The 24052-nt window shown below is 45.4% G+C and overlaps 1 protein-coding gene and 1 gene segment (V, D, J or C); both read left to right on the forward strand.

Moving 5' to 3' along the window:
- Nucleotides 1-24052, forward strand: part of ADAMTSL3 (ADAMTS like 3) — a 392562-nt gene that overhangs the window by 24408 nt on the left and 344102 nt on the right. The gene's annotated exons all lie outside the window — the stretch shown is intronic.
- Nucleotides 14175-16883, forward strand: LOC122455009. The segment is given in 3 exon segments: nucleotides 14175-14242; nucleotides 14325-14632; nucleotides 16853-16883. Coding segments are annotated over 3 exon segments (366 nt in total).

Raw genomic sequence — 24052 nt, forward strand, 5'->3', positions numbered from 1 at the left:
AGACCAATATTTATGGTGTGAGGGCTGTTTTTCTATGGATGCTTTCCGCATCTTTCCTCATGATGCGCTGCCCCTTGTTCCTTTGATAGGAGTGTGTTCCTGTCAAAGTGTGTTCCTTTGACAGGAAGTTGTGGCAACAAGAGCCTTGCTGGATGTTCAACAGGGCTCCTTTTAGCTCTGTGGTTGCCATAGCCCTGTTGGGGGCAGGGTATCCTCTCCAGTGTTGGAGTAGGATCCCCCAGATCCAGACCTAAGTTGTGGTGTGTTCCCTCTGGGAAAGGAACCAGTGCATGCTGTTTCCCATGAGCTGTCTGCCATGATGTGTTATTCTGCAATCCTGCCTGTCTCCTAGTGTGTGCATCCTCTGAGTTCACTGTTGCTGGCGCTTCCCGGAGGGGCTGAATGCATTGTAGGAATCCCTGTAATTGACTCAGAGGTACCTCAGGCAGGCATGCACAGTCCCAGTCTCTTGACCTGCTGGCTGGGTAATGTGCTAAAGCCATCTTCCTGCACCTCTTTTGGGAGTAGCTGTAATCAGCCCAAATGTCAGCCCTGCTTCTCTGAACAGGCCCACAAATTTGCCAAACTCTGGCAGCCAGAGCCATAACTCTCTATGAGCAGACCAACAACAGGGCTCCTATTTCGTGCCCACATTCTGTCCTGCACACACCTCAGTTTCAACCCGAGCCCCACTCATTGTTTGTGAGAGTTTGCTGCCATGAGCCAAGAGCTACACCAGGATTCATGACCTTCAAGGGAGAACATTTCAATCTGGGCCCAGAGACAAGGCTTGATCCCTTGCAGTTTTTGTGTAACAGGGATTTATTAAAGTATAAAACACATAGGGACAGCTTTTGACATAGACATCAAAAGGGGGCAGAAAGAATGCCCTCTCACTCTTTTTTGGCAAGGCGTTTCATGTCTGTTTCAGTTCAGTTTGGTGCTCAGTCATGTCTGACCCTTTGTGACCCCACGGACGGCAGCATGCCAGGCTTCCTTGTCCCATCACCAACTTCTGGAGCTTGCTCAAACTCACATCCATCGAGTTGGTCATGCCATCCAACCATCACATCCTCTGTTGTCCCCTTCTCCTGCTGCCTTCAGCTTTTCCCAGCATCAGGGTCTCTTCCAACGAGTCAGTTATTTACATCAGGTGGCCAAAGTATGGGAGCTTCAGCTTCAGGATCAGCACTTCCACTGAATATTCAGGAATGATTTCCCCTTGGATTGGCTGGTTGGATCTCCTTGCAGTCCAAGGGGCTCACAAGAGGCTTCTCCATCACGATAGTTCAAAATCATCAACTCTTTGACACTCAGTTTTCTTTATAGTCCAACTCTGACATCTATACCGGACTACTTGAAAACCATAGCTTTGACTAGATGGACTTTTGTCGGGAAAGAAATGTCTCTGCTTTTTAAAATGCTGTCTAGGTTGGTCAGAGCTTTTCTTCCAAGGAGTAAGTGTCCTTTGATTTCATAGCTGTAGTCACCATCTGCAGTGATTTTGGAGGACAAGAAAAAAAACTTTGTTACAGTTTCCATCGTTTCCCCATCTATTTGCCATGAGGTCATGGGACTTGATGCCTTGATCTTTGTTTTCTGAGTGTTGAGTTTTAAGCCAGCTTTTTCACTGTCGTCTTTCACTTTAATCAAGAGGCTTTTTAGTTCTTCTTCACTTTCTGCCACAAGGGTCATTTCATCTGCATATCTAAGGCTATTGATAGTTCCCTGGCTGTCTTGATTTCAGCCTGTGCTCCATTCAGCCTGGCATTTCACATGATGTACTCTGCGTATAAGCTAAATAAGGAAGGTGACAACATACAGCCTTGACGTACTCCTTTCCCAACTTGGAACCAGTCTGTTGTTCCATGTGTGGTTCTAACTGATGCTTCTTGACCTGGATATAGATTCCTCAGGAAGCAAGTAAGGTGGTCTGGTATTCCCATCTCTTGAAGAATTTTCCACAGTTTCTTGTGATCCAGACAGACAAAAGGTTTGGCTTATTCAATAAAGCAGGAGTGCATATTTTTCTGGAACTTTCTTGTTTTTTACAATCCAACGGATGTTAACAATTTGATTTCTGGTTCCTTTACCCTTTCTAAACCCAGCTTGAACATCTGGAAGTTCTTGGTTCACCCACTGACATAGCTTTGTTTGGAGAATTTTGAGCATTGCTTTGCTAGCGTGTGAGATGAGTGCAGTTGTGCAGTAGTTTGAGCATTCTTTGGCATTGCCTTTCTTTGGGATTGGAATGAAAACTAACCTTTTCCAGTCCCATGGCCACTGCCAAGTTTTCAAATTTGCTGGCATGTAGAATGCAGCACTTTCACAGCATCATCTTTTAGGATTTGAAAGAGCTCAGCTGGAATTCTATCACCTCTACTAGCTCTTTTCCTAGTGATGCTTCTTAAGGCACACTTGACTTCTGACTCCAGGATGTCTGGCTCTAGGTGAGTGATCACACCATCGTGGTTATCTGGGTCACTGAGATTTCTGTATAGTTCTTCTGTGTATTCTTGCCATCTCTTCTTAATACCTTCTGCTTCTGTTAGGTCCATACTGTTTCTATCCCTTATTAGTAAACTTCCAATCAGATAAGAGAAACACCTCGAGGCTGAGCGAGTGTCTCCAGGCCCCTCCCCCACAACACGCATTTCTGAGATAGGATGGCACAAGGAGTGTCATCCTCGGCCATAAACAACTGACATGAATTCTGTTTTCTGCTTTTCTTTCTTTCTTTTTTTTTTTTTTTTTTTGAGAGTTCCTTGGACTGCAAGAAGATGAAACCAGGCAATCATAAATGACATCAGTCCTGAATATCATTGGAAGGACTGATGCTAAAGCTGAAGCTCATACACTTTGGCCATGTGATGTGAAGAACTCACTCACTGGAAAAGACCCTGATGCTGGGAATTATTAAATGCAGGAGGAGAAGGGGACAACAGAGGATGAGGTGGTAGGATAGCATCACTGACTCGATGGACATTAGTTTAAGCAAGCTCTGGGAGTTGGTGATGGACAGGGAAGCCTGGTGTGCTGCAGTCCACAGGGTCATTAAGCGTCAGACATGACTGAGTGAGTGAATTGAACTGAACTGGTTTGTCCATCCATTATTAGTCCAAAGTTTGAGAAAAGAAAAAAAAAAGTTAGCCTTAGGTAAAACCAATTTGACAAAAGGCAGATTCCAATGCAAATACACAGTTTCATTAACATAGCTTAAGAAAAACATTTCTATAAGAAAAATGCATTGGATAGCTCAAGGTTTGACGAATGTTAAGTTCAGGCAGAACCAGATATTGTCAAGACAAAACTAAAAGAAGCTGCTTTAATTTTTTGTAGAGAAGGGGAAAAAATCTGCCACTTGGAGTTTACTTCCTCCGGGGCTGCTTGGGGACCTCTGACCTTCCTACCTGTGAAGGTAGGTCACTCACTGGTCTGACTGTACAGCCAATCCCCGTCCTCATTATGGGTCTGTCTGCAGAACTGCAAGTTTCAACACCAAAGCCCAGCGCACACCAGCAGGGGTGTCCCAAGGTGGGCTGTGCAATGACCTCTCAGTGCTCCTTTGTGTTGGTCTCTCTTTACCCTGTTGGAACCGCAGCCCAGCTCCCAGACTCTCCCCTCAAGACTCTGGAGCTCTCTGTCTGTCCAGAATGACCCCCACCAGCCAGTGAAGGGGGTACCCAGTTGAGGGAACATTTCCTCCTTCACAGCTCCTTCCCATTCAGCTCCCTCTCCATCTCCTTTTTTCCTTCATCCTACCTGGTTATACCATGGTCTGTCCTGCAGTTTTTGTTGTATGATCTCTTCTATCATCTTTCTGTCCGTGCTCTGAGAATTGTTCCACATGTACATGTACTTTTTGTTGTATGTGTGGGATGAGGTGAGCTCACACCCTCTACACCACCATCGTGATCTCCTCCCACCTCTCCTGGTTCCTCATAATAAAACATGGGACAGAGAGAAATGACTTAAAGACATAGTGGAAAATGAAAACGGAAGCAGAATCTGAAAAAGTCTCAGCCTATCCACGTTCCACTGAAGAAGATGGTTTGCTTGGGAGAAATCATAACAGGTTTGTCCAAATTGGACAAGCAGTTGAGCATCAGTGGCAACCCACTCCAGTATTCTTGCCTGGAAAATCCCATGGACGGAGAAGCCTGGTAGGCTACAGTCCATGGGGTCGCAAAGAGTCAGACACGACTGAGCGACTTCACTTTCACTTTCACTTTGTCCAACTTGACAAAATCAAGGATCTCTTTACCTAGAGAATATGAGCCGAAGCCAGGACCTAATTTCCACCATGATAGAAAACTGACCCTGAGGGCCTTTGGGAGACTTAGGGGACTGTTCCTGTCCTCACAAGTCAGGGTGTGAGAGCCTGCAAGGCAAAATGATGTCACAGTGGGGGCCCAGTTGGCCAACGTCACCTGAGAAGAAAGACCCTGAACCTGTAGTCCTCAGCTGCATCCCTTCTGTCAACCTAGGACTTGCCAGACTTTAGAACTGGAAGAATTAAATTCCCATTGTTCCCATTGTTACTCAGGTAGTGGTGTTTGTTTTAGACCATAAGCAGACCCTATAACAGACCTTTGGTGGTTTTGGGTGGTCATTGACTTTCCATTTTCTCAGCTTTTCACTTCTTTCATGGATGGATCAGATGAGTTCTGAGCTTCTTAACATGATCCACCAGAAACTAGAAATCTTCATGTCATATCAGAATAAAGGTTTTATTTGCTTTCTTCACACAGAGCTTCATATGGAGCTCTGTTTATCTTATCCATAGCTTTCAAGGAAATGCTTTAATCATTCACATTTAAAGATGACATTCTTAATAGTCTTGATTAATTAAATCTTGTCTAACTTTTATCTGACTTTTCTCATATTTAAGTGAATTGATTTTAGACTTTTTAAAATCCAGTCACATGAACATTATCTGATTAGTATTTCCAGACATTACAGGCACAAAATGGAGTTTCTCTACCAGGACTTGACACCTAACTTAGTTACAGTTTCAACCTCTACCAGGAGTGGACAGCACTCGTCTGTAATAAGTCTGATACACCCCTGCTGTCCCTGACAGGAAGGGACGTTGCCTGAGCAATGCACCTTTGGTAGTAACTTCCTTGACCACCTCCTCATTTGCATATATGACCACCTCATCATTTGGTTTCATTCTGGACATCTCCTTGCGATTCTCTCTGTCTCCTAGACGAACACACTCTGATTTATAAATCATAAAGCAAATAAAATATTTGATAAGTATTCAGGAGAATTTTGGAGAAGGCAATGGCAACCCACTCTAGTACTCTCACCTGGAAAATCCCGTGGACAGAGGAGCCTGGTAGGCCTAAGTCCATGGGGTTGCAAAGAGTCCAACATGACTGACCGATTTCACTTTCATGCATTAGAGAAGGAAATGGCACCTCACTCCAGTGTTCTTGCCTGGAGAATACCAGGGATGGAGGAGCCTGGTGGGCTGCCATCTATGGGGTTCCACAGAGTCAGACACAACTGAAGTGACTTAGGAGCAGCAGCAGCAGTAGAATTTTTAACATTTGATAATATTGTGTTGTAACATGTATTTTGAAATGAACTTTAATTCTCAGATCAATAGCATTTTCTTAAGATACATCCATCTCACTCTATCAGACAAACTATTCAAGGTGACCAATCCAACTCTGGGAGTATATCAACCCTGGGACCACTTGTCCACTCAAGAAGGGGAGGAGTACAAGACATCACAGACCTTGGTCCACAATGGCTCTGACCCACCAAACTTGCTTTTCCAAATCCCCTGTTTCTGCATCATCAGCTGCTTCTGTTGCTGAAGAAAGTACCCATCCAATGACCTCTGTGATCCTGCCTTGGGATCTCTTGGCTGTGTCCTCTGAGACTGGAGAGGTCCTGGGACTACATGGCTAATGTGACCCTTCCTGCAAATCCAGAGTCAGTTTGGTGCTTGAATTATGTGAGCATCAGCCCTGAATGTAACCATCTTCATTAAAAACTTAAATCTAGAAAAGTGGTACTGAAGAATTTATTTACAGGGCAGCAGTGGAGAAACAGATGTAGAGAATAGATTTATGGACATGGGGAGGGGGAGGAGAGGGTGATGTATGGAACAATTAACATGGAAGCTTACATCACCGTATGTAAAATAGACAGCCAACAGGAATTTGCTCTATGGCTCAGGAAACTCCAACAGGGGCTCTGTATCAATCCTGAAGGGTGGGATGCGGTGGGAGATGGGAGGGAGTTTCAAAAGGGAATGGTTATACGTATATCTATGCCTGATTCATGTCAAGGTTTTGACAAAAAACAACAAAGTTCTGTAAAGCAATTATCCTTCATTAAAAACAAACAAACAAACAAAACAAAACAAAAAAACTTAGACCTTCTCACTGTGGCATCTGGAGGGTTCCTGCTGGGAGAACATGCAAACCCAACCTGCATGCTTTCTCATCTCTGCTTTAATTATGTTGCCTTTTTTTTTTTTTTTTTAATCAACCCAAGTCACACATTCAGGCCTTGCGTTCATAGAGGCAATGCTACTTATGTGCCAGATGGGGAAGAAGATAAACTTGGGGCTATTTTTGCAACTATCAGTCACTGTGTGTGTGTGTCTGTTAACAGTGCACATTCAGTGGGCTTTGGATCCCCATGATACTGTGTGGCTACTCCGCGATGGGAGGTTGAACCAGAAGACCCTGAAAGAGAGAGAAAGCTCCTCTGAAGCGCCCTCAGTCTCTGGCCTCACCATCGGTGTAGCAGACTCTCAAGTGTGTGTGGCAGCTTCAGGGAAGCAGCTCGCTGGTTGTTTCATAAAATTCTTGCTTGCCGTCTCCGAGCAGCACATGTGGGTTTAGAAAGGACAGTTTGCTCTTTCTAGACATGATATCAGAATCACATGGAGTACTAGAAACGTTGAAGTCAGAGAAAAGCTGCTAATTCCCAGCGAGCAGCTCTGAGAGGTCAGGGTCTTTTAGTCCAGGCCGGACCTTCCACTGTAGGACTAGGACCTGCCTGGAGGGGGCGCCCACGACCCACCCAGCTCAGGGCTCCAGCTCAGGAGCAGGTGCAGAGGGAGCGGAGGCAGTTTCCTCTCAGGTTCAGGGTCATTCTTTTTTAAATGAATTTAATAGAAGCTGGCCAGTCCTACGATGGTGCCCTTAAGCATCCTGATCTATTTGGAGACTTTACTTAACTCAGGGCAACGGAAATCACAGTTCAGAGGAGGTTCCTTAGTGCTTCTTTATTTTGAGAAGAACAGCCTGCTTTCGTGCATTCATGAGAACATTTTGGGAACACGGTCATCCCAGGACTAATACACTTAAACACCAAAGCTCAGAATACAATGCTGGGGTCTCTGTGTCTTTCACAGGCTGATTCATGGTGAGGACCGTGTCCTGTGGGGCTGGTGCTCGTGCACGAGCTCTGTGAGCACAGACGTCAGGGACGTGGCAGGAGATCACATCCTCCAACAAGGACGAGGACACCGACCTCCGCCTCCCAGACTCGTACCGCTTTTGTGTCATCCATGGTCTTTCTAGATGAGTCGTCTTCTGAAATAAATACCCTACTTCACGAACATGCAAATGAGATGAGCTGGACTGGGATAAATATGCAGAGGTCTGTGCTCTGAGAACACCACCTACAACCACACCCCCTCCTCTACAGATGCCCTGGGGGCGCAGCCCTCAGCACGGACTGGAGCTGGGGAATCCCCTTCCTGCAGGCAGTGGTGATAGGTTAGAGGGTCCCCAGTGCCTGGGTTGAGGAGGGAAGTAGGGACAGTCCAGGGAATCCCATCCACGTCTGTCTCCGGTCCACGGGTGTGCACTCCCAGGTGCGGCTGGTGCGGTCGGGGCTGAGCTGAGGAAGCCTGGGGCATCAGTGAAGGTGTCCCGCACGGCTTCTGGATACACCTTCAGCGACTACGACATGCACTGGGGGTGACTGGCCCCTCAACAAGGGCTTGAGTGGATGGACGGATTGACAGCAAAGATGGTGGACAAGTATGCACAGAAGTTCCAGGGCAGAGTCACACTGGCTGCAGACACCTTCACAAACATCGCCTACATGGAGCTGAGCAGTCTGAGGTCTGAGGACACGGCTGTTTATTACTGTGCAAGACACGAACTGTGAAAACTCAAGCCTGACGGTGTCAGAAGCCCTGAGGAGCAGGGCAGCTGTGCTGGGAGAGGAGAGGAGAGAAATGGTTCTCCTGACTTCTTGTCACCAAGAGTCTATAATCTGAGAGAAGAGGTAATGTTCTTGTGGGACATGTGTTTTGAAGAAAGTTCTCAAGATAACAAATATATGAAAACAAGATGTAAGATAAAGATTTCCCTCCAAAGGCTTATGGGTTTTTTTATTATTTTTCAGCAGGGGTATTGAGAGCTTCATTGTTCTTGGGAATGTTAGGTGAGGCATTATCTGAGAATTTTGGTTAGTGTCAAGTTTAGGATTCTTTTTCTATAGAGTCTCCTGGCCAGTTCTCTGACTCGCTCCTTATTTTTAAAAGTGGCATTGTGCTTGGGTGAAACCCAGGGATGAATTTCGATCTCCCAGTCTCTGCCCAGGAGCCCACATATGGCGCCTGGTGGGACAGCCATTAGCAGGGCTACCAAGTCCGGGTCGACAGGCGTGCAGGTCCGGCTCAGTCTGTGGCAGCACACTGTTCCGTCTGGCCCCTCTTGCAGGGCTGAGGTCCTGAGGAACCTCCTCCTGGGGATGATGACCTGCAGTGCTTGTGGTCCCCACGTAAGATGGAGCCATGGGGGAGACACTGGGTAACGTGACTCACGTTCTAGTCCATGTTACTCTGCTGACCATGGTTCCAGTTCCTGCACATGCAGGGCTCCAATCAACACACACGCATTCCCTTTCACTCCACAGGTCAGAGTATGAAATCAGTTTCACTGGATTGGAATCCAGGTGTGGCAGGACCACACACACCTCAGTCTCTCATGGAGTGCTGTGGTCTGAATGCTTCTGTGCCCGCAGAATTCATGTTTAGAATTCCTGTGCACCTAGGATAATGATGTTAGAATTGGGGGTCTTTGTCTGGTGCTTAGGTCATGAGAGTGAAGTCTCCATAAATGGGGTTCAATTTGCTCTAAGAATCCCCAGAGAACATGCTTGCCCCCCTCTGCCTGGTGGGGACCCAGAAGGAAGGTGCCTGGTGTGAACCAGGAAGGGGGCCCTCACCAGAAGGCAGCCTCACTGGTGCCCTGACCTGGGGCATCAAGTCTCTAGGATGCGGGAAATAAAGGCTTGTTTACAGACCACCCACCTGAGCTCCTGTATGCACTCTGAAAGGATAAAGTCAGGGACAGTCAGCTTCTTTGCCGTGTCCAGTCTAGAACTTCACTGCCTGCATCCCTGGCTCTCAGGCACTCCTTTCATCTGCATAGCCCAGCAAAGCACCTTCCATCAGTGGTCACTCCTCCCAGGGTCTGATGCTCTTGGCCTCCCTCTGACGAACATGGTTGTTGTTTCAACGGTAACCATATGCTAATCTAGGAATATTCCAAATTCCTAGACTTCTAAATTACTCATGTTTTCCAAAGTCCCTTATGTCATGTGATATGACATTCATAGACTCCATAAATGATTCAAACACACACAGTCCACCTTCAGCCCTGCAAATCCTGGTGTCCAACCTACAGGCTCATTACACTTAGCAAATCCCAGCAGGCCTCTAAAATGTCAACCCTTAAAGAATAAAGAGCAAATTTGGTCTAAATACCATCAACCACAAGTCCCAGATCTAATCCTCTATCTCCACTATGGGTGACAATCTGCATCCTAAAATACAACTCTAAGACAGGCATATCTCAGCTACAAACATTTTCCTTCTGTAAAAAGGATAAATGAAAGTCAGAAAGGATCCCTGGCCTCAGTGCGTGTGTGTGCGTGGTCACCTCAGTCATGTCGGACTCTTTGTGACCCTATTGACTCTAGCCCACCAGGCCTCTCTGCTCATGGGGTTCTCCAGGCAAGAACACTGGAGTGGTTGCCATGGCCTCCTTCAGGAGATCTTCCCAACCCAGGATCAAAGCTGAGTCTCCTGTGTATCCTGCATTGCAGAAAGATTCTTCACCGCTGAGCCACCTGGGAAGCCCCACTGGGCCCAGAAACTGTTTAAGTCCATTGAGGCAAACTCTACTAAGCTTCAAGGTCTGGGAATAATCTTTGGCTCCTGTTCCGGCCTCTGGGCCTGTTGATCCGCCCCCTTACTTTCCTTTCCCTTTCGTGGAAGGTGGTCCATGTTTGAAGCCGAGCACTTTCACCAGCCTGTCTCCTGCTAGTGGATTTTGAGGCTCTAAAACCTATGTTGGGCACATGTGTATTCGCAAGCGCTGTGTCTTTTTCTTGGACTGATTCTTAGATTATTGTGTCCTTCCTTGGCTCCTGTAACAGTACTCTAGAGTCTATTTTATCTGGTATGAGATTTGCTACCACAGTTTCCTTTCCATTTACGTGGAATATCCTGTCCATCCTCTCAGTTTCCATCTGTTTCTGTTCGTAGGTCTGAGGGGGGTCTCTTTTAGACAGCGTGTATGGGTCTTATTTTTGTTGCATCAGCAACGTCCGTATCTTTTGGTTGGAGCATTAATCAGTTTACATTTAAGATAATTATCAATATGTATGTGGTTTATCATATAGGTCATTTTGGATGTTTGTTGGTCCTGTATTAGACCAGAACCTGGTGGTCTGGAGTCAACGATGAGAGAATGAACAAAAGAAAAAGGCTAATATTCCCTGGGTTATGCAGCCGGCTTTTGAGTTCCAGGGAATCAGCCAGAAATAGAGAGAGAAATAAAGAAAGAAAGGCAGACAAACAGACACGGGGACCCCAACTCTGATGGAGCAAAGGTGTTTTAATCAACATGGTTTGGGGATATATATTGTCTTACAAGGTAGTTATTCTCAGCAAAGATAAAGATTAAAATTCCAGACTTACAAAACACAAGGCAATCCATATTAAAGAGAGAGAGTTGTAAACAATCACTTTTACCTTAAGGTTCATAAGAAGGAAGAGGGTACTTATCACCATATTGAAAAACTACGGAAGGAAATGCCTGGATTCCTCAGCCCCAGGAAAGGCTTGCCCCACTCTTAATTCCTGAATATTCAGTAATTAATAAGGAACAGAGGACTCGAGAGATCCAAAACAGCACACAGAAAACCTCTCGTTAAATGCTTCCTGACAGATGTTGAACCATGACCCTCAAGTAAAAGACAATATATGATGATGTAGGATCCTTTCTATACATTGTTGAATTTAATTTACTAATACTTTGTTGAGAATTTTTGCATTTAAATTCCTCAAAGGTATGTTTTGTAGAATTCCCAAGGGAAATTGTCTGTTCCTGTACTGTTCCTGGAACTTTTTGAAATGATGATTATACAATTCAACTTAGACACAAATGATCAGTCTTTCAAGTTGTCTGTTCCATCTTGACTCAGTTTTGAAGGTTTTGCAGTTTATAAATTTGTCCATTTCTTCTAGGTTGTCCAATTTGCTGGCACACAACTGTTTGTAACAATCCCACGTGACTTTTTTGGGTCTCTGTGGTATTAGTTGTCTGATACTGTGTCTCCTCTTCTATGTCTCATTTTATTCCAGTACTTTCTTTCTTCTCCTTGGTGAACCTTGGTAAAGATTTATGATACTGTTTGTCTTTGCAAAAAATCCCAACAAACGAGTTTTTGATTTCACTTATCCTTTTCATTGTTTGTTGTGTGTATATGTCTATATTCATCTCAATATTACTGATTTCTTCTCTGGTTTTTGTTCTTTCCTTCCTTCTACTGTCTCTGGGCTTTGTTTGATCTTCTTTTCTCTAATTCCTTTAGGGAGTAAGTTAGGTTGTTTACTTCTAGTTTCTTCAGGAAGACCTGTATTGTTATCAACTTTGCTCTTAGAACTGTTGTGCTACCATAGATTTTAGAGGTGAAATTGAAATTGTCTTTATATGCAGAATACATAACGGTATAGATGGAAAACACTAAAGACTCCACACAAAGCTACTAGACAACATTATCCAGAAAGCCCTGAACTCAACAAGTCAGAATGGGTACCAGCATTTGATTGCTCACGGCTGAGGAGTTGTTGGGGATTCTCTGGGGATTCCCATTCTAATGCCAAAAACTAAACTCTGTAATAGACCAACTGGCAGTGGATTTGGGGATGTGGTCTGCAGTCTTCCAGTCCCGTGAGGTGAGAAGCATATTTGGATTTTACAGGTGGTCCAATGGAATCACAAGATCAGAGAAAGTGGAGGAGAGGAAAGCCTGCTAGTTGATGCACACAAGACCCCACTGGCTTTGATGATGGACGAAGGTGTTGAGCCGAGGGATGAGGACACATTCTCATCCCTCAGAAGCTCAGTGACCTGGAAGCCAGAGGCCCACAATTCCAGGGTCACCTGGATCAGGTCCTGATCCAGGACAGGAGTCCTCATCACGGTGCATGCCCTCTGGGACAAGTGACGCCACACACTCTGAGGCAGAGTGAGGAGGGACCTCTCCCCAGAGCACATTCAGGTGTCGGGAAACAGATTCCGATACAGAAGACATGCTGGTGCAGAACTGCTATCGCCAAAGCCAGAGCAGAAAGGGCTTTTCATAGACAGTAAGTTCTACCTCAGTCAGTGTTCAGGTGAGATCCCTGTGCCGAGGAAGAGCTAAGGGAGACGCTCTTCCCAGAAGAAATGACGCTGTCACCCAGACGCAAAGGGGTGACGTCTCAGCGCAGGAGAGGGCCAGGGTCACGTGGACAGGGTGTCAGTCAGAGATGGGGATCCCCACTGGTCTTTTCTGGCTCTGGGAGCAATAACACCACTGATGGCAGCACTCAACACCCCCGGAAAACCCACCTAAAGTCCAGACACACGGTGACAGCCATCATCCCCAGTCTACATGCTCACAGCCGGGATGCAGGTGCGAGGCCACAGCCTCAGGGCCACAGGGAGACGGGGGAGCTGAGCTCTGCTCTCCAGCACTGCTGACTCAGAGGACCTCAGGCTCAGGAAAGCTACCGACCCTGGGCTCGGGAAAGCTGCTCTCAGTGGGGTTTTCAAGGGAACCTGCTTCCTGAGGAGGGGCTTTCCTCTGACCATGCCGCCTTCACACTTTCCACGCCATTCACTGTGAAGGTTTACCTCCAAGAACCATGCATGTCCTCTCACCACTGTGGTGGGGACTATGTTCCCTGAGCTCCCATCTCATGGCAGGGACACAGAGAGGAAGAAATAAGCACTTGGTGGAGGACGGAGTCTGTGCAGAATGACCAGGGCACCTGCCCAGCATGTTGGATCACTGAGGAGCTCCCAGGCGCTGTCTGACCTTAGTAATTGGTAGCCTTAAAGTTCTCAATGTCCACCCTCAAGAAGCAGGTCCTGAGGTTCACAAGCTCCTCCAGACATTCAGTTGTGCACACGATCATGCAGGACAGACCACTGGGCAAGTCAGCCATGCTGGGAAGACGAGCTTCTCAGCAGAAATGACTATTTTGTCCCAAATGTTAACTGGATGGTTAGTACTTATGAACACCCCACCTCCAGGGAAACTCTTGATTTCAAACTGCTTCAGATGAAGAAATGACCTTGTCTGTTAAGGGAAATAAAAAATCCTTTGGAGTTATGATAAATTTAAATTGTACCGAGTTTTTTTTTTTTTAATTGAATACAATTATCACATAATCTCTCCCTCCTGTTTTAATATCCGGTTCATGAATATAAGCTAATGTAGAAAAGAACAATGAATAAGAGTTTCTGACAAGTATGCAGACTTTGAATCTGAGGTGTTTATTTGACAAATGAAGAGATGAACCTCCATGGGACTACTCTCTTCCCAAAATCTGTGCTTGATATTTGACCACATCTTTTTTCCTGACCAGCCTGTCCACATCCTTTCATTCTTGAACACGAGGCCCGGGGGCATGGGGAGGGGGTCTTCAGGCAGGGACTTAGTAATCTGAGGGCACAGTCAGCATCTCCTCACAGGCGGAGCCTCAAAGACAGGACCTCCTTTCATTGTTTTCTGTTTTTATGCAGAGGCCCCTCCCACATGCAAAGATCCACTCAGGTCACAGGCTGGAAACAAAGCACCAGGTCACTTAAATTCAGGCTCCTCCTCAGGCTTGAAGAGATTTCAGGAGCGGTGACTCTCATCTGCTCGAAGATGAGCCCACTGTGGACCTTCCTCTTCGTGCTGTCAGCTCCCAGCGGTGAGTGTCTCTGGATCAGACATGGGCACGTGGGGAAGCTGCATCTGAGCCCGTGAGTCACCGTGCTTCTCTCTGTCCACAGGGGTCCTGTCCCAGGTGCAGCTGCAGGAGTCGGGACCCAGCCTGGTGAAGCCCTCACAGACCCTCTCCCTCACCTGCGCTGTCTCTGGATTCTCACTAACCAGCTATGCTGTACACTGGGTTCGCCAGGCTCCAGGGAAGGCACTGGAGTGGGTTGGTATCATATATAGTGGTGGAAGTACATACTATAACCCAGCCCTGAAATCCCGGCTCAGCATCACCAGGGACACCTCCAAGAGCCAAGTCTCTCTCTCACTGAGCAGCGTGACACCTGAGGACACGGCCGTGTATTACTGCGCAAGATACACAGTGAGGGGAAGTCAGAGAGAGCCCAGACAGAAACCTCCCTGCATGGGCGCCCAGGACCACCAGGGGGCGCTCAGGACCCACCACGTTCAGACCTGAGCGCAGGAGCAGGTGCCCCGGGGGCGCCTGGAGGGAACTCCTGTTTGAATCTGGTTTTCTCGTCCCGCCCAGAGATTCCCTGGAAACCTCTTTTGTGTCCTCACTGTTCCGTTATTGTGGCTTATACTGCTTTCATAAAACCATACATAGATTTTATTTTTCGTTTAAGTATAGTTGTGTGTTTGTGTATATATGTCTGTGTGGAATATGTACCAACACTCCCATGTAATCCAATAGTCAGAATTGTGTGTTTTCTCTGTTTTGTTTTTGTCTTGCCATAGACGCTGAATACAACTCTGAGGCTCACCATCATTTTCCATGAGTCCAAAGTCATCAAATCTAGTGAATGGCCCAAGAAGTCCCAAGAAACCTTTAAATGTTCCTTTTGCTGTTTTTGTACATGTTCAGTGAGAAGACATACCCTCCTGCTTTCAGTCTACCTTCACAAACACTTCGAAGTCTGCAAGTTGTAGTGTTACAGACTGTAATCCGATGTCCCATAGGGAGTTATCCTCATTATTCATGGATTCTGTTTTTGCAAATACACCTACTTGCTAATTTACATCTGGACCCCAAATGTGACCCCAAAGTGGATGATGACCTTCACCTATATCCATATCCCCTCTCAGCAGGAGTGAAATAATCTTCATTTCCTCTAGTCTCTCACAGGCTGGTTGTGGCCACTTTCTCTCGTCTAAGCAAGGATGTTGCAGGAATGTCCACAAGTCCATCCAGGTTACTGGCTTAGTATAGTATGGAACCAATAAAAAATGAAAAGTATCATGGAAAGTAAGCTTTTGGACATAAAACAGATTGCCAGGCATTTCAGTAGCAAAAACGAATTTATTTAGGACCAACCGAGAATTACAAATTGGAGTCTGCAATTATAAAGAGTCATGTGCAATTCCCCAGTAGAAGTGGAGAGACTGTCTTTTGTATCAAAGTAAAAAGTGAGGTGGGAGGGCTCTTGTAACTAAAACTCTGTGGTTTTTCTTTACCTGAGTTTTTGGCAGAAAAGAAGAGGTAACTTTGTTCGTGTTGGATTCAGGGATTGTCCAAGGGCATGAAAACTCCTCCTCCTGTCCACTGGGTTTTATTTAGTTGTACTTTCTCTTTCCTCTCCTCCTCCTCATTCTTATTCTAATTCTTTTACACTTTCCACTTTTGGTCAAGGGCTTCCAAGGTGACATTCCTGGTAGAAAAAAAAAAAAAACCTGCTAGTAATAAAGTCTCCTGCCAGTGCCAGACAGTTAGGAGAGAAGTGTTCGATCCCTGGGTTGGGAAGGTCCCCTGGAGAAGGCCATGGTAATCCACTCCAGGATTCTTGCCTGGAGAATCCTATGGACAGAGGAGCCTGGTGGACTACAGCCCATAGGGTTGCACAGAGCCAGACACGACTTAAACAACTTAAAACACATGTACTTTTGTCAAGATCCTTCTCAGAAAATGAGCAATACTTGGGTTTTTTAAACTTTTGTCTCTCAGTGACAGGAGGAACTTTTCTGGGTGCAGTGTCATTCAGAGGGAAAGTGTGCAGACTGTAAGTCTGTTGCTGTCACATTTAGGTAAGAAGAGGACTGATAGGGAGAGCTCTCAGGCATTTTTTAACTAAAACCCCTGTGTTGTCAAGATCATAGTCATTGGGAAGCACGTGACATTTTACATTATCATCCAGGGTTTGGCAGAAAAATGCCCAATAGGTCTGGTCCAGATATTGTAGAAAGTTCTCATAACATATTACCTTAAACTCTGAAATATCATTAAATTCAGGTCAGCTTTGAGGTGCAAGTCCTTTCAGGACTCAGCTGTTCTTACTGTGTGTCATGGGAATCCTAGTTCCTATCCTCTAGAGGGCTGGTTAGCAGTGCTTGGTAGGGTCCTTTCCAGTGAGGCTGAAGAGTTCTTCTGGGACATTGGTCCAGTAGGTGATGGTACCAGGTGGCAACATATGAGGCTTAGGTCTGTCTCCTGAGAGTCGCTGCGAGTAGATAGCTCCAGAGGATCAGGTGTCAGGAGGTGTCCATGAGTGCGAAACAATCACGATGGACGTCACTGGTGATGGGGGTGGAGGGTAGATGAGGAGTCGTGCAAGAAGCAGCAAATAAAAAGACCTCTTGGGGTGAGGTAGATGACTGAGAATTGTTGAATGTGGTAAAGGGTCGTAACCAGAAGCTCAGTGGCCATAATGACTGTAAGGCTCGGGGACTATCCACACACCACAGCATCTGTTACCGCCCAATGTGTCTGTGGTGGTCCCTTCATTTTAGTGAGAACTGCAAGGGAACCCCTTCATTTTTCACATGACAGGAAACATGGAGAGGACCAGAGGAAGGTGGCCTCTAAAACTCTCCTTTAAAGACGTGAAAGCTCTCTCATCTGGTTTCCCCCATGAAATTGGGTTGGGATTGTAATTGTTGAGAGAATCACATCTAGATAATAAAGAATTATAAAATCCAATCTCAACAGTAGTCAACTCGCCCATGAAGAGCCTCACATCAGGCATTTACTTTTGGGATTTAGGAAAGTTTGGACACCATGAAGCCTATCTGATATAAGCACAGCCCCTTTTGTGATATCAGATACACTAAATGTCACATATGAGTTTGGCACACTGCGATTTTTCTTTAGTGACCTCTTGCTCCTTTAAGGCTAAAATCTTAACACATGGATGCTGTTTCCAAGAAGAAAGTTTGAGAAGTAGAGAAAAGAAGAAAATTTCCACATGTTGCAACAAAATAGATCTCTTAGAACATTGTATTTCATCCAGATCAGCGTTCTGGAATATCCAGAAATAAACAGGTCTCTCAATAAAGAACTGAAACTTTCAGTTCAGTCACTCAGTCCTTTCCGACTCTCTGCGACCCCATGGATTGCAGCACGCCAGGCTTCCCTGTCCATCACCAACTCCTGGAGCTTGCTCAAAATCATGTCCATCAATTTGGTGAAGGGTTCCATCCGTCTCATCCTCTGTTGTGCCCTTCTTCTCCCTCCTTCAATCTTTCCAGCATCAGGGTCTTTTCCAATGAGTCCATTCTTGCATCAGGTGGCCAAACTATTGGAGTTTCAGCTTCTCGTCAGTCCCTCCAATGAACCTTTGGGACTGATTTCCTTTAGGATTGACTGGTTTGATCTCCTTGCAGTCCAAGGCATTCTCAAGAGTCTTCTTCAACACCACAGTTCAAAAGCATCAATTCTTCGGTGCTCAGCTTTCTTTATAGTCCAACACTGATATCCATACCTGATTACTGGAAAAACCATAGTTTTGACTAGACAGATCTTTGTTGGAAAAGTAATGTCTCTGATTTTTAATATGCTGTGTAGGTTAGTCATAACTTTTCTTCTAAGAAGCAAGCATCTTTTAATTTCATGGCTGCAGTCACAACCTGCACTGAGATTGGAGCCCAGAAAAGTAAGGTCAGTCACTGTTTCCACTGTCTCCCCATCTATTTGCCGTGAAGTGATGGGACCAGATGCCATGATCTTAGTTTTCTGAATGTTGAGTTTTAAGCCAACTCTTTCACTCTCCTCTTTCATTTCATCAAGAGGCTCTTTAGTTCTTCTTCACTTTCTGCCTTGAGGGTGGAGTCATATGAATATCTGAGGTTATTGATATTTCTTTTGGCAATCTTGATTCCAGTTTGGGCTTCATCCAGCCCAGCATTTCTCATGATGTACTCTTCACACTCTCTATTCATGATACAGGTCTATTTATCAACTCTGATGTTTGTGAGTTTATTCTCTAAGTCTATGCTTTGATTCCTGTGTCAGTGTTATTGTTACCACTGTTGTTGTCAGGACAGAGTTTTTAATAAATACAAAAAGTTAGAAATGATTTATGAATCATGTGTGTGGGTTGATATCTAAAAATTCATTCTGAAGCTCAGGGCACCAAAAACTTCACTCTGCTGACACAGTCATCTTGCAAAGGAAGTCAGGGCTCAAGAAATGTCCACACAAAGAGGACATGAGGCCCAGCACTGTACTCTGACTGAGCCCCAGGCTACAGTCAGATCAACCTTCCTTACATGTGAGTGTATTGTAAGAGGGGACCCTGGAGATGAACTTGAGACCCTCACAGGAGCCCTGCGTCAGACAGGGTGGACCCTCCCAAAGCAGAGTGTGAACAAAATAAAGGGTGACTGCCACTTTAAACTGCCTAATGTTGTGATTGCTTCCTTCGCATCAGAAAACACCTGAAAATTTTACACATTTCCACATGGGACCCATTTCCCCATTTCATAAATGGTAAGTATACGGCACAGTTGGACGGGGTGACTGGACAAAGGTCACACTGCCATTTGAGGTGCTATGAGACAGTCCCAGGTCAGAATCCAGAGCCAAAGTCCTCCTAGCACGATACAGGGAGGACCTAAGTTCCCGGGCAGGAATCCCGGGCTCCCAGGTAGAAAGACACACCTGTGTGCATGGAGAACAACACCAACTGGTTACACTTTAGCAGGACCACACTGGCACTGGTGAGGTCAGTACTTAGGAGACAGTGACCACCACCACACCTTTTCCTCACTCGACCTCAGGGAATGCATTTCAGGTTAATTTGCTGGTGGTTTTATTCTATTCAGTGGCCTCTGCCCTAGTTAAGTTAATATTCTTCTCTTTTACTCTCTGGGCATTTCCGTCTCTCCAGGATTTAAACTTGTCTTATTACTGTTACTATCTGATAAATTGATGAGAAAAACATCTACTTCTGCTTCATTGACTGCACTAAAGCCTTTGCCTGTGGGTCACAACAAACTATGGAAAATTCTCAAATAAACAGGAATACCAGGCCACCTTACCTGCCTCCTGAGAAATCTGTATGGAGGTCAAGAAGCCATAGTTAGAACTGGACGTGGAACAATGGACTGATTCAAAATTGGGAAAGGAGTACGTCAAAACTCTGTATTGACATTCTGCTTATTTAACTTACATTTACAGGACATCATGCGAAATGCTGGGCTGGATGAAGCACAAACTTGAATCAAGGTTGCCAGGAGAAATATTGATAACCTCTGATATGCAGGTGACACCACCCTTATTAACGAAAGTGAAGAGGAACCTAAAGTGCCTGTTGATAAAAGTGAAAGCAGAGAGTGAAAAAGCTCGTTGAAAAGTCAACATTCAAGAAACTGAGGTCATGGCATCTGTGAACTATGATCATAATCACTTCATAGATAATAGATGGGGAAACAGTGGAGGCCTTGACAGGCTTTATATGCTTGAGCTCCACAGTTTCTGCAGATGGTGACTGCAGCCATGAAATTAAAAGAAGAAAAGTTTGGAAGGAAACCTATGACCAACCTAGACAGCATATTAAATAGCAGGTACAATACTTTGCCAACAGAGGTCCCTTTATGCAAAGCTATGGTCCTTCCATAGGTCATGTTCGGGTGTGAGAGTTGGACCATAAAGAAAGCTAAGCACTGAAGAATTAATGGTTTTGAACTGCGGTGTTGGATAAGAGTCTTGAGGGTCCCTTGGACTGCAAGAAGATCAAATCAGTCACTCCGAAAGGAAATCAATCCTAATATTCATTGGGAGTACTGATGCTGAAGCTGAAACTCCAGTATTTTGGCCACCGGAAGGGAAGAGTCAACTCATTGGAAAAGACCCTGATGCTGGGAACCATTGAAGTCAGGAGGACAGGGGGACGAGAGAGTATGAGATGGTTGGCTGGCTTCACCGACTCAGTGACATGATTTTGAGAAACCTCGGGGAGATGGTGAAGGACAGCAAAACATGGGGTGCTTCCATCCATGGGGTCTCAAAGAGTCAGACACCACTCAGTGACTAAACAATAACATTTGATGAGATTTTGATCATGTGTAAGTTGTATGCAGATGACACCACCCTTATGGGAGAAAGTGAAGAGGAACTAAAAAGCCTCTTGATGAAAGTGAAAGAGGAGAGTGAAAAAGTTGGCTTAAAGCTTAACATTCAGAAAACTAAGATCATCGCATCTGGTCCCATCACCTCATGGGAAATAGATGGGGAGACAGTGGAAAGTGTCAGACATTATTTTTTGGGGCGCCAAAATCACTGCAGATGGTGACTGCAGCCATGAAATTAGAAGCGCTTACTCCTTGGAAGGAAAGTTATGACCAACCTAAAGAGCAAATTAAAAAGCAGAGACATTACTTTGCCAACAAAGGTCTGTCTGGTCAAGGCTATGGTTTTTCCAGTGGTCATGTATGGATGTGAGAGTTGGACTGTGAAGAAAGCTGAGCACCAAAAAATTGATGCTTTTGAACTGTCCTCCAGGCTACAGAAAAGGGAACAGATTTTCCTTCCTCATTGTGAAATATCAGCCCTGCTGTACTGGTAGACCAGCTGTCCCTGCCAGGATGGAGGCTCTTGCATTGCTGCCTGGTCTCTTGCATAAATGCCCAGGCAGCACCACGGGATCCTCTGTGGGTCACTGGGAATAATGCAAGTTACAGGGGATGTGGGTGTGTGTGCTCTACATGTGCTCCTTGCTTCCAGGTCCAATAAATCCCTACAGGCTTAGACAATACCTACATCCTGTTCTACTGTGCAGTTTCCTTTATGTAAAATATTTACCATCAAAGCAATTACCACTAGACACATAGATAGCTGGTGGGAAAGGTTATAGTCAGACAGAGACTAGCATGCACTTTCAGACAAGTGCTGAAAACAAATCTGTAATCCTTTCTTTACCACAACATCTTAAGGGAGCTCTAGAATGGAGGAAAATCAGGCCTGTTCTCCTTCCAGGAACAGACCAGAGCCTGAGTAGGCACGTCCAGCTCTGTCCAGCATCCCCTGTAGGGGCAGCCAGGTCCAGTGAGAGAAGCCCAGGCACAGACAGGAGGGCTCACTGTGCCCTGATGTGTGCCCTCCAGCACATCACCGCAAGTCCAGGCTGCAGGTTAGCTTCACGTCTGTAAGACGCAGGTAAACCAATTCCTACATCACATTCTAGTTGAGCTGGTGTAGAAAAAAATAGTAATAAAACAGGCACTGAGTGTCAGGGCCCAGGGAAAGTCGCTCCCAAACGGGCCTCCGTGGCATATTGATTGCTATGAACTGAAGTGAGTTAAGAAAGGACCATTGAGCTGCTGTGGGCACTGCTCTCAATTCCAAGGTATCTCTGAGTACGCTGGCAATTATGGCTTGTCGGTGGCTCAGTGGTGGAGAATCTGCCTGCCCAGAAGGAGACCCGGGTTCAACTCCTGGGCCCAAAAGAAGGAAACAGAAACCTACTGCAGTATTCTTGCCTGGGAAATCCCATTGACAGAGGAGCCTGATGTGCAACAGTCCATGGTGTCAAAAAAGAATCAGACACAACTTAGTGAGTGAACAAAACCAACATGCAAGCAGTTGGCCCTGGTGGCTCTTATGCATGGTTTTCACCAGATCACCAGCACAGATCCTCGGAGCTCAGCCACCTGGACTGCACCTGGACCTGCTATGGGAGCTATGGAGGCAACATGGACACTCTTCTGACCCAGCCCCCTCGTGTACAGATCCACAGAGTCCATGGTGCTAAAACTAGAACCATCCAAGCTGCAAGAGCCCTTGTTGTCTTTTGGGGTTTTCACAGGTGCTGAATTTAGCAAGCCATCCCTGGAAGTGTCCCTGCTCAGTTCACACAGCGCACGGAGAGATTTCCCTCCTGTTCCTTAGCCGCACATCCCTGCGTGCTGAACTAAAAGTGAATAACCTGGGAATCATGGACAAATTCTTAGAAAGATATGACCTTCAAAGAATCAATGAGGTCTTTATCTTTCTGGCTTACTTCACTCTGTATAATGGGCTCCAGTTTCATCCATCTCATTAGAACTGATTCAAATGAATTCTTTTTAATGGCTGAGTAATAATCCATGGTGCATATGTACCACAGTTTCCTTATCCATTCGTCTGCTGATGGACATCTAGGTTGCCTCCATGTCCTGGCTATTATAAACAGTGCTGCGATGAACATTGGGGTGCATGTATATAGTATACTAACACATATATATGGAATTTAGAAAGATGGTAATGATAACACTATATGCAAAACAGAAAAAGAGACACAGATGTACAGAACAGACTTTTGGACCCTGTGGGAGAAGGTGAGGGTGGGATGTTTGGAGAGAACAGCATCGAAACATGTATGTTATCAAGGGTGAAACAGATCACCAGCCAGCCTGGATGCATGAGACAAGTGCTCGGGGCTGGTACACTGGGAAGACCCAGAGGGATGGGGTGGGGAGGAAGGTGGGAGGGGGGATTGGGATGGGGAATACATGTAAATCCATGGCTGATTCATGTCAATGTATGGCAAAAACCACTACAACATAGTAAAGTAATTAGCCTCCAACTAATAAAAAAAAATGGAAAAAATTTAAAAAAAAAGAATCAACGAGGAAGAAATAGAAAATAGGAACAGACCAATTACAAGTAATGGAATTGAAGATGTGATTAACAATGTTCCAACAACCAAAAGTCCACAACCAGATGGCTTCAGGGTAAGAATCTATCAGACATTTAGAGAAGAGCTAACACCTATCCTCAAACGGTTTTTTCTTTTATAATTCAGAGAGAAACACTCCCAAGCTCTTTCTACAAGGCCATCATCACCCTGATACTACAGGAAGACAAGGACGTCACAAAAGAGAAAATTATGGCCAAAATTACTGACACGCAAGGATGCAAAAATCTCTCAACAATATACTAGTAAACAGAATCCAGCAACACATTAACAGAAAACAACACCGTGATGGAGATGGATTATCCAGGGATGCAGGATTCTTCAATATGTGCAAATTAATCAACATGACACACCATATTAAGAGATTAAGAAATAAAACCTATGTGATCATCATAATTGATGAAGAAAACATTTTTTTCGTTCTATCTGAATTTCAGAAATTGTTTGGAGAGAACTCTAATAGATGAAAACAGCTACTTGGAAGATCCAAGAAATTAAAATTATAGAAACCTACTCATCCTGTGTAGAAACCTACTCATCCTGTGTTGGAGTAGGAAATGGCAACCCACTCCAGTACTCTTGCCTGGAAAATCCCATGGAGGGGGGAGCATGGTAGGCTACAGTCCACGGGATCACAAAGAGTCGGACACGACTGAGCAGCTTCACTTTCACACATCCTGTGTAGTTTTATTCTAGTGATCAGAAAACTGGTACAATGCCATGACCTGTTCCTAACATCCCACACAGGCAAAGTGTTCCAGATCCAAAGGCCAGGGTGAGAGAACTCAAATGTCCCAGGTGGATGAGTGGAGCCTAAAGCTGCCTTACCCAACTTATAAGAACAAGTTTCCCCCATGTGCAATTTTCCTCCATTCCCTAGAGTACAATCTACC

Source organism: Cervus canadensis, chromosome 17, assembly GCF_019320065.1.
Source record: "Cervus canadensis isolate Bull #8, Minnesota chromosome 17, ASM1932006v1, whole genome shotgun sequence".
Classification (NCBI taxonomy): domain Eukaryota; kingdom Metazoa; phylum Chordata; class Mammalia; order Artiodactyla; family Cervidae; genus Cervus; species Cervus canadensis.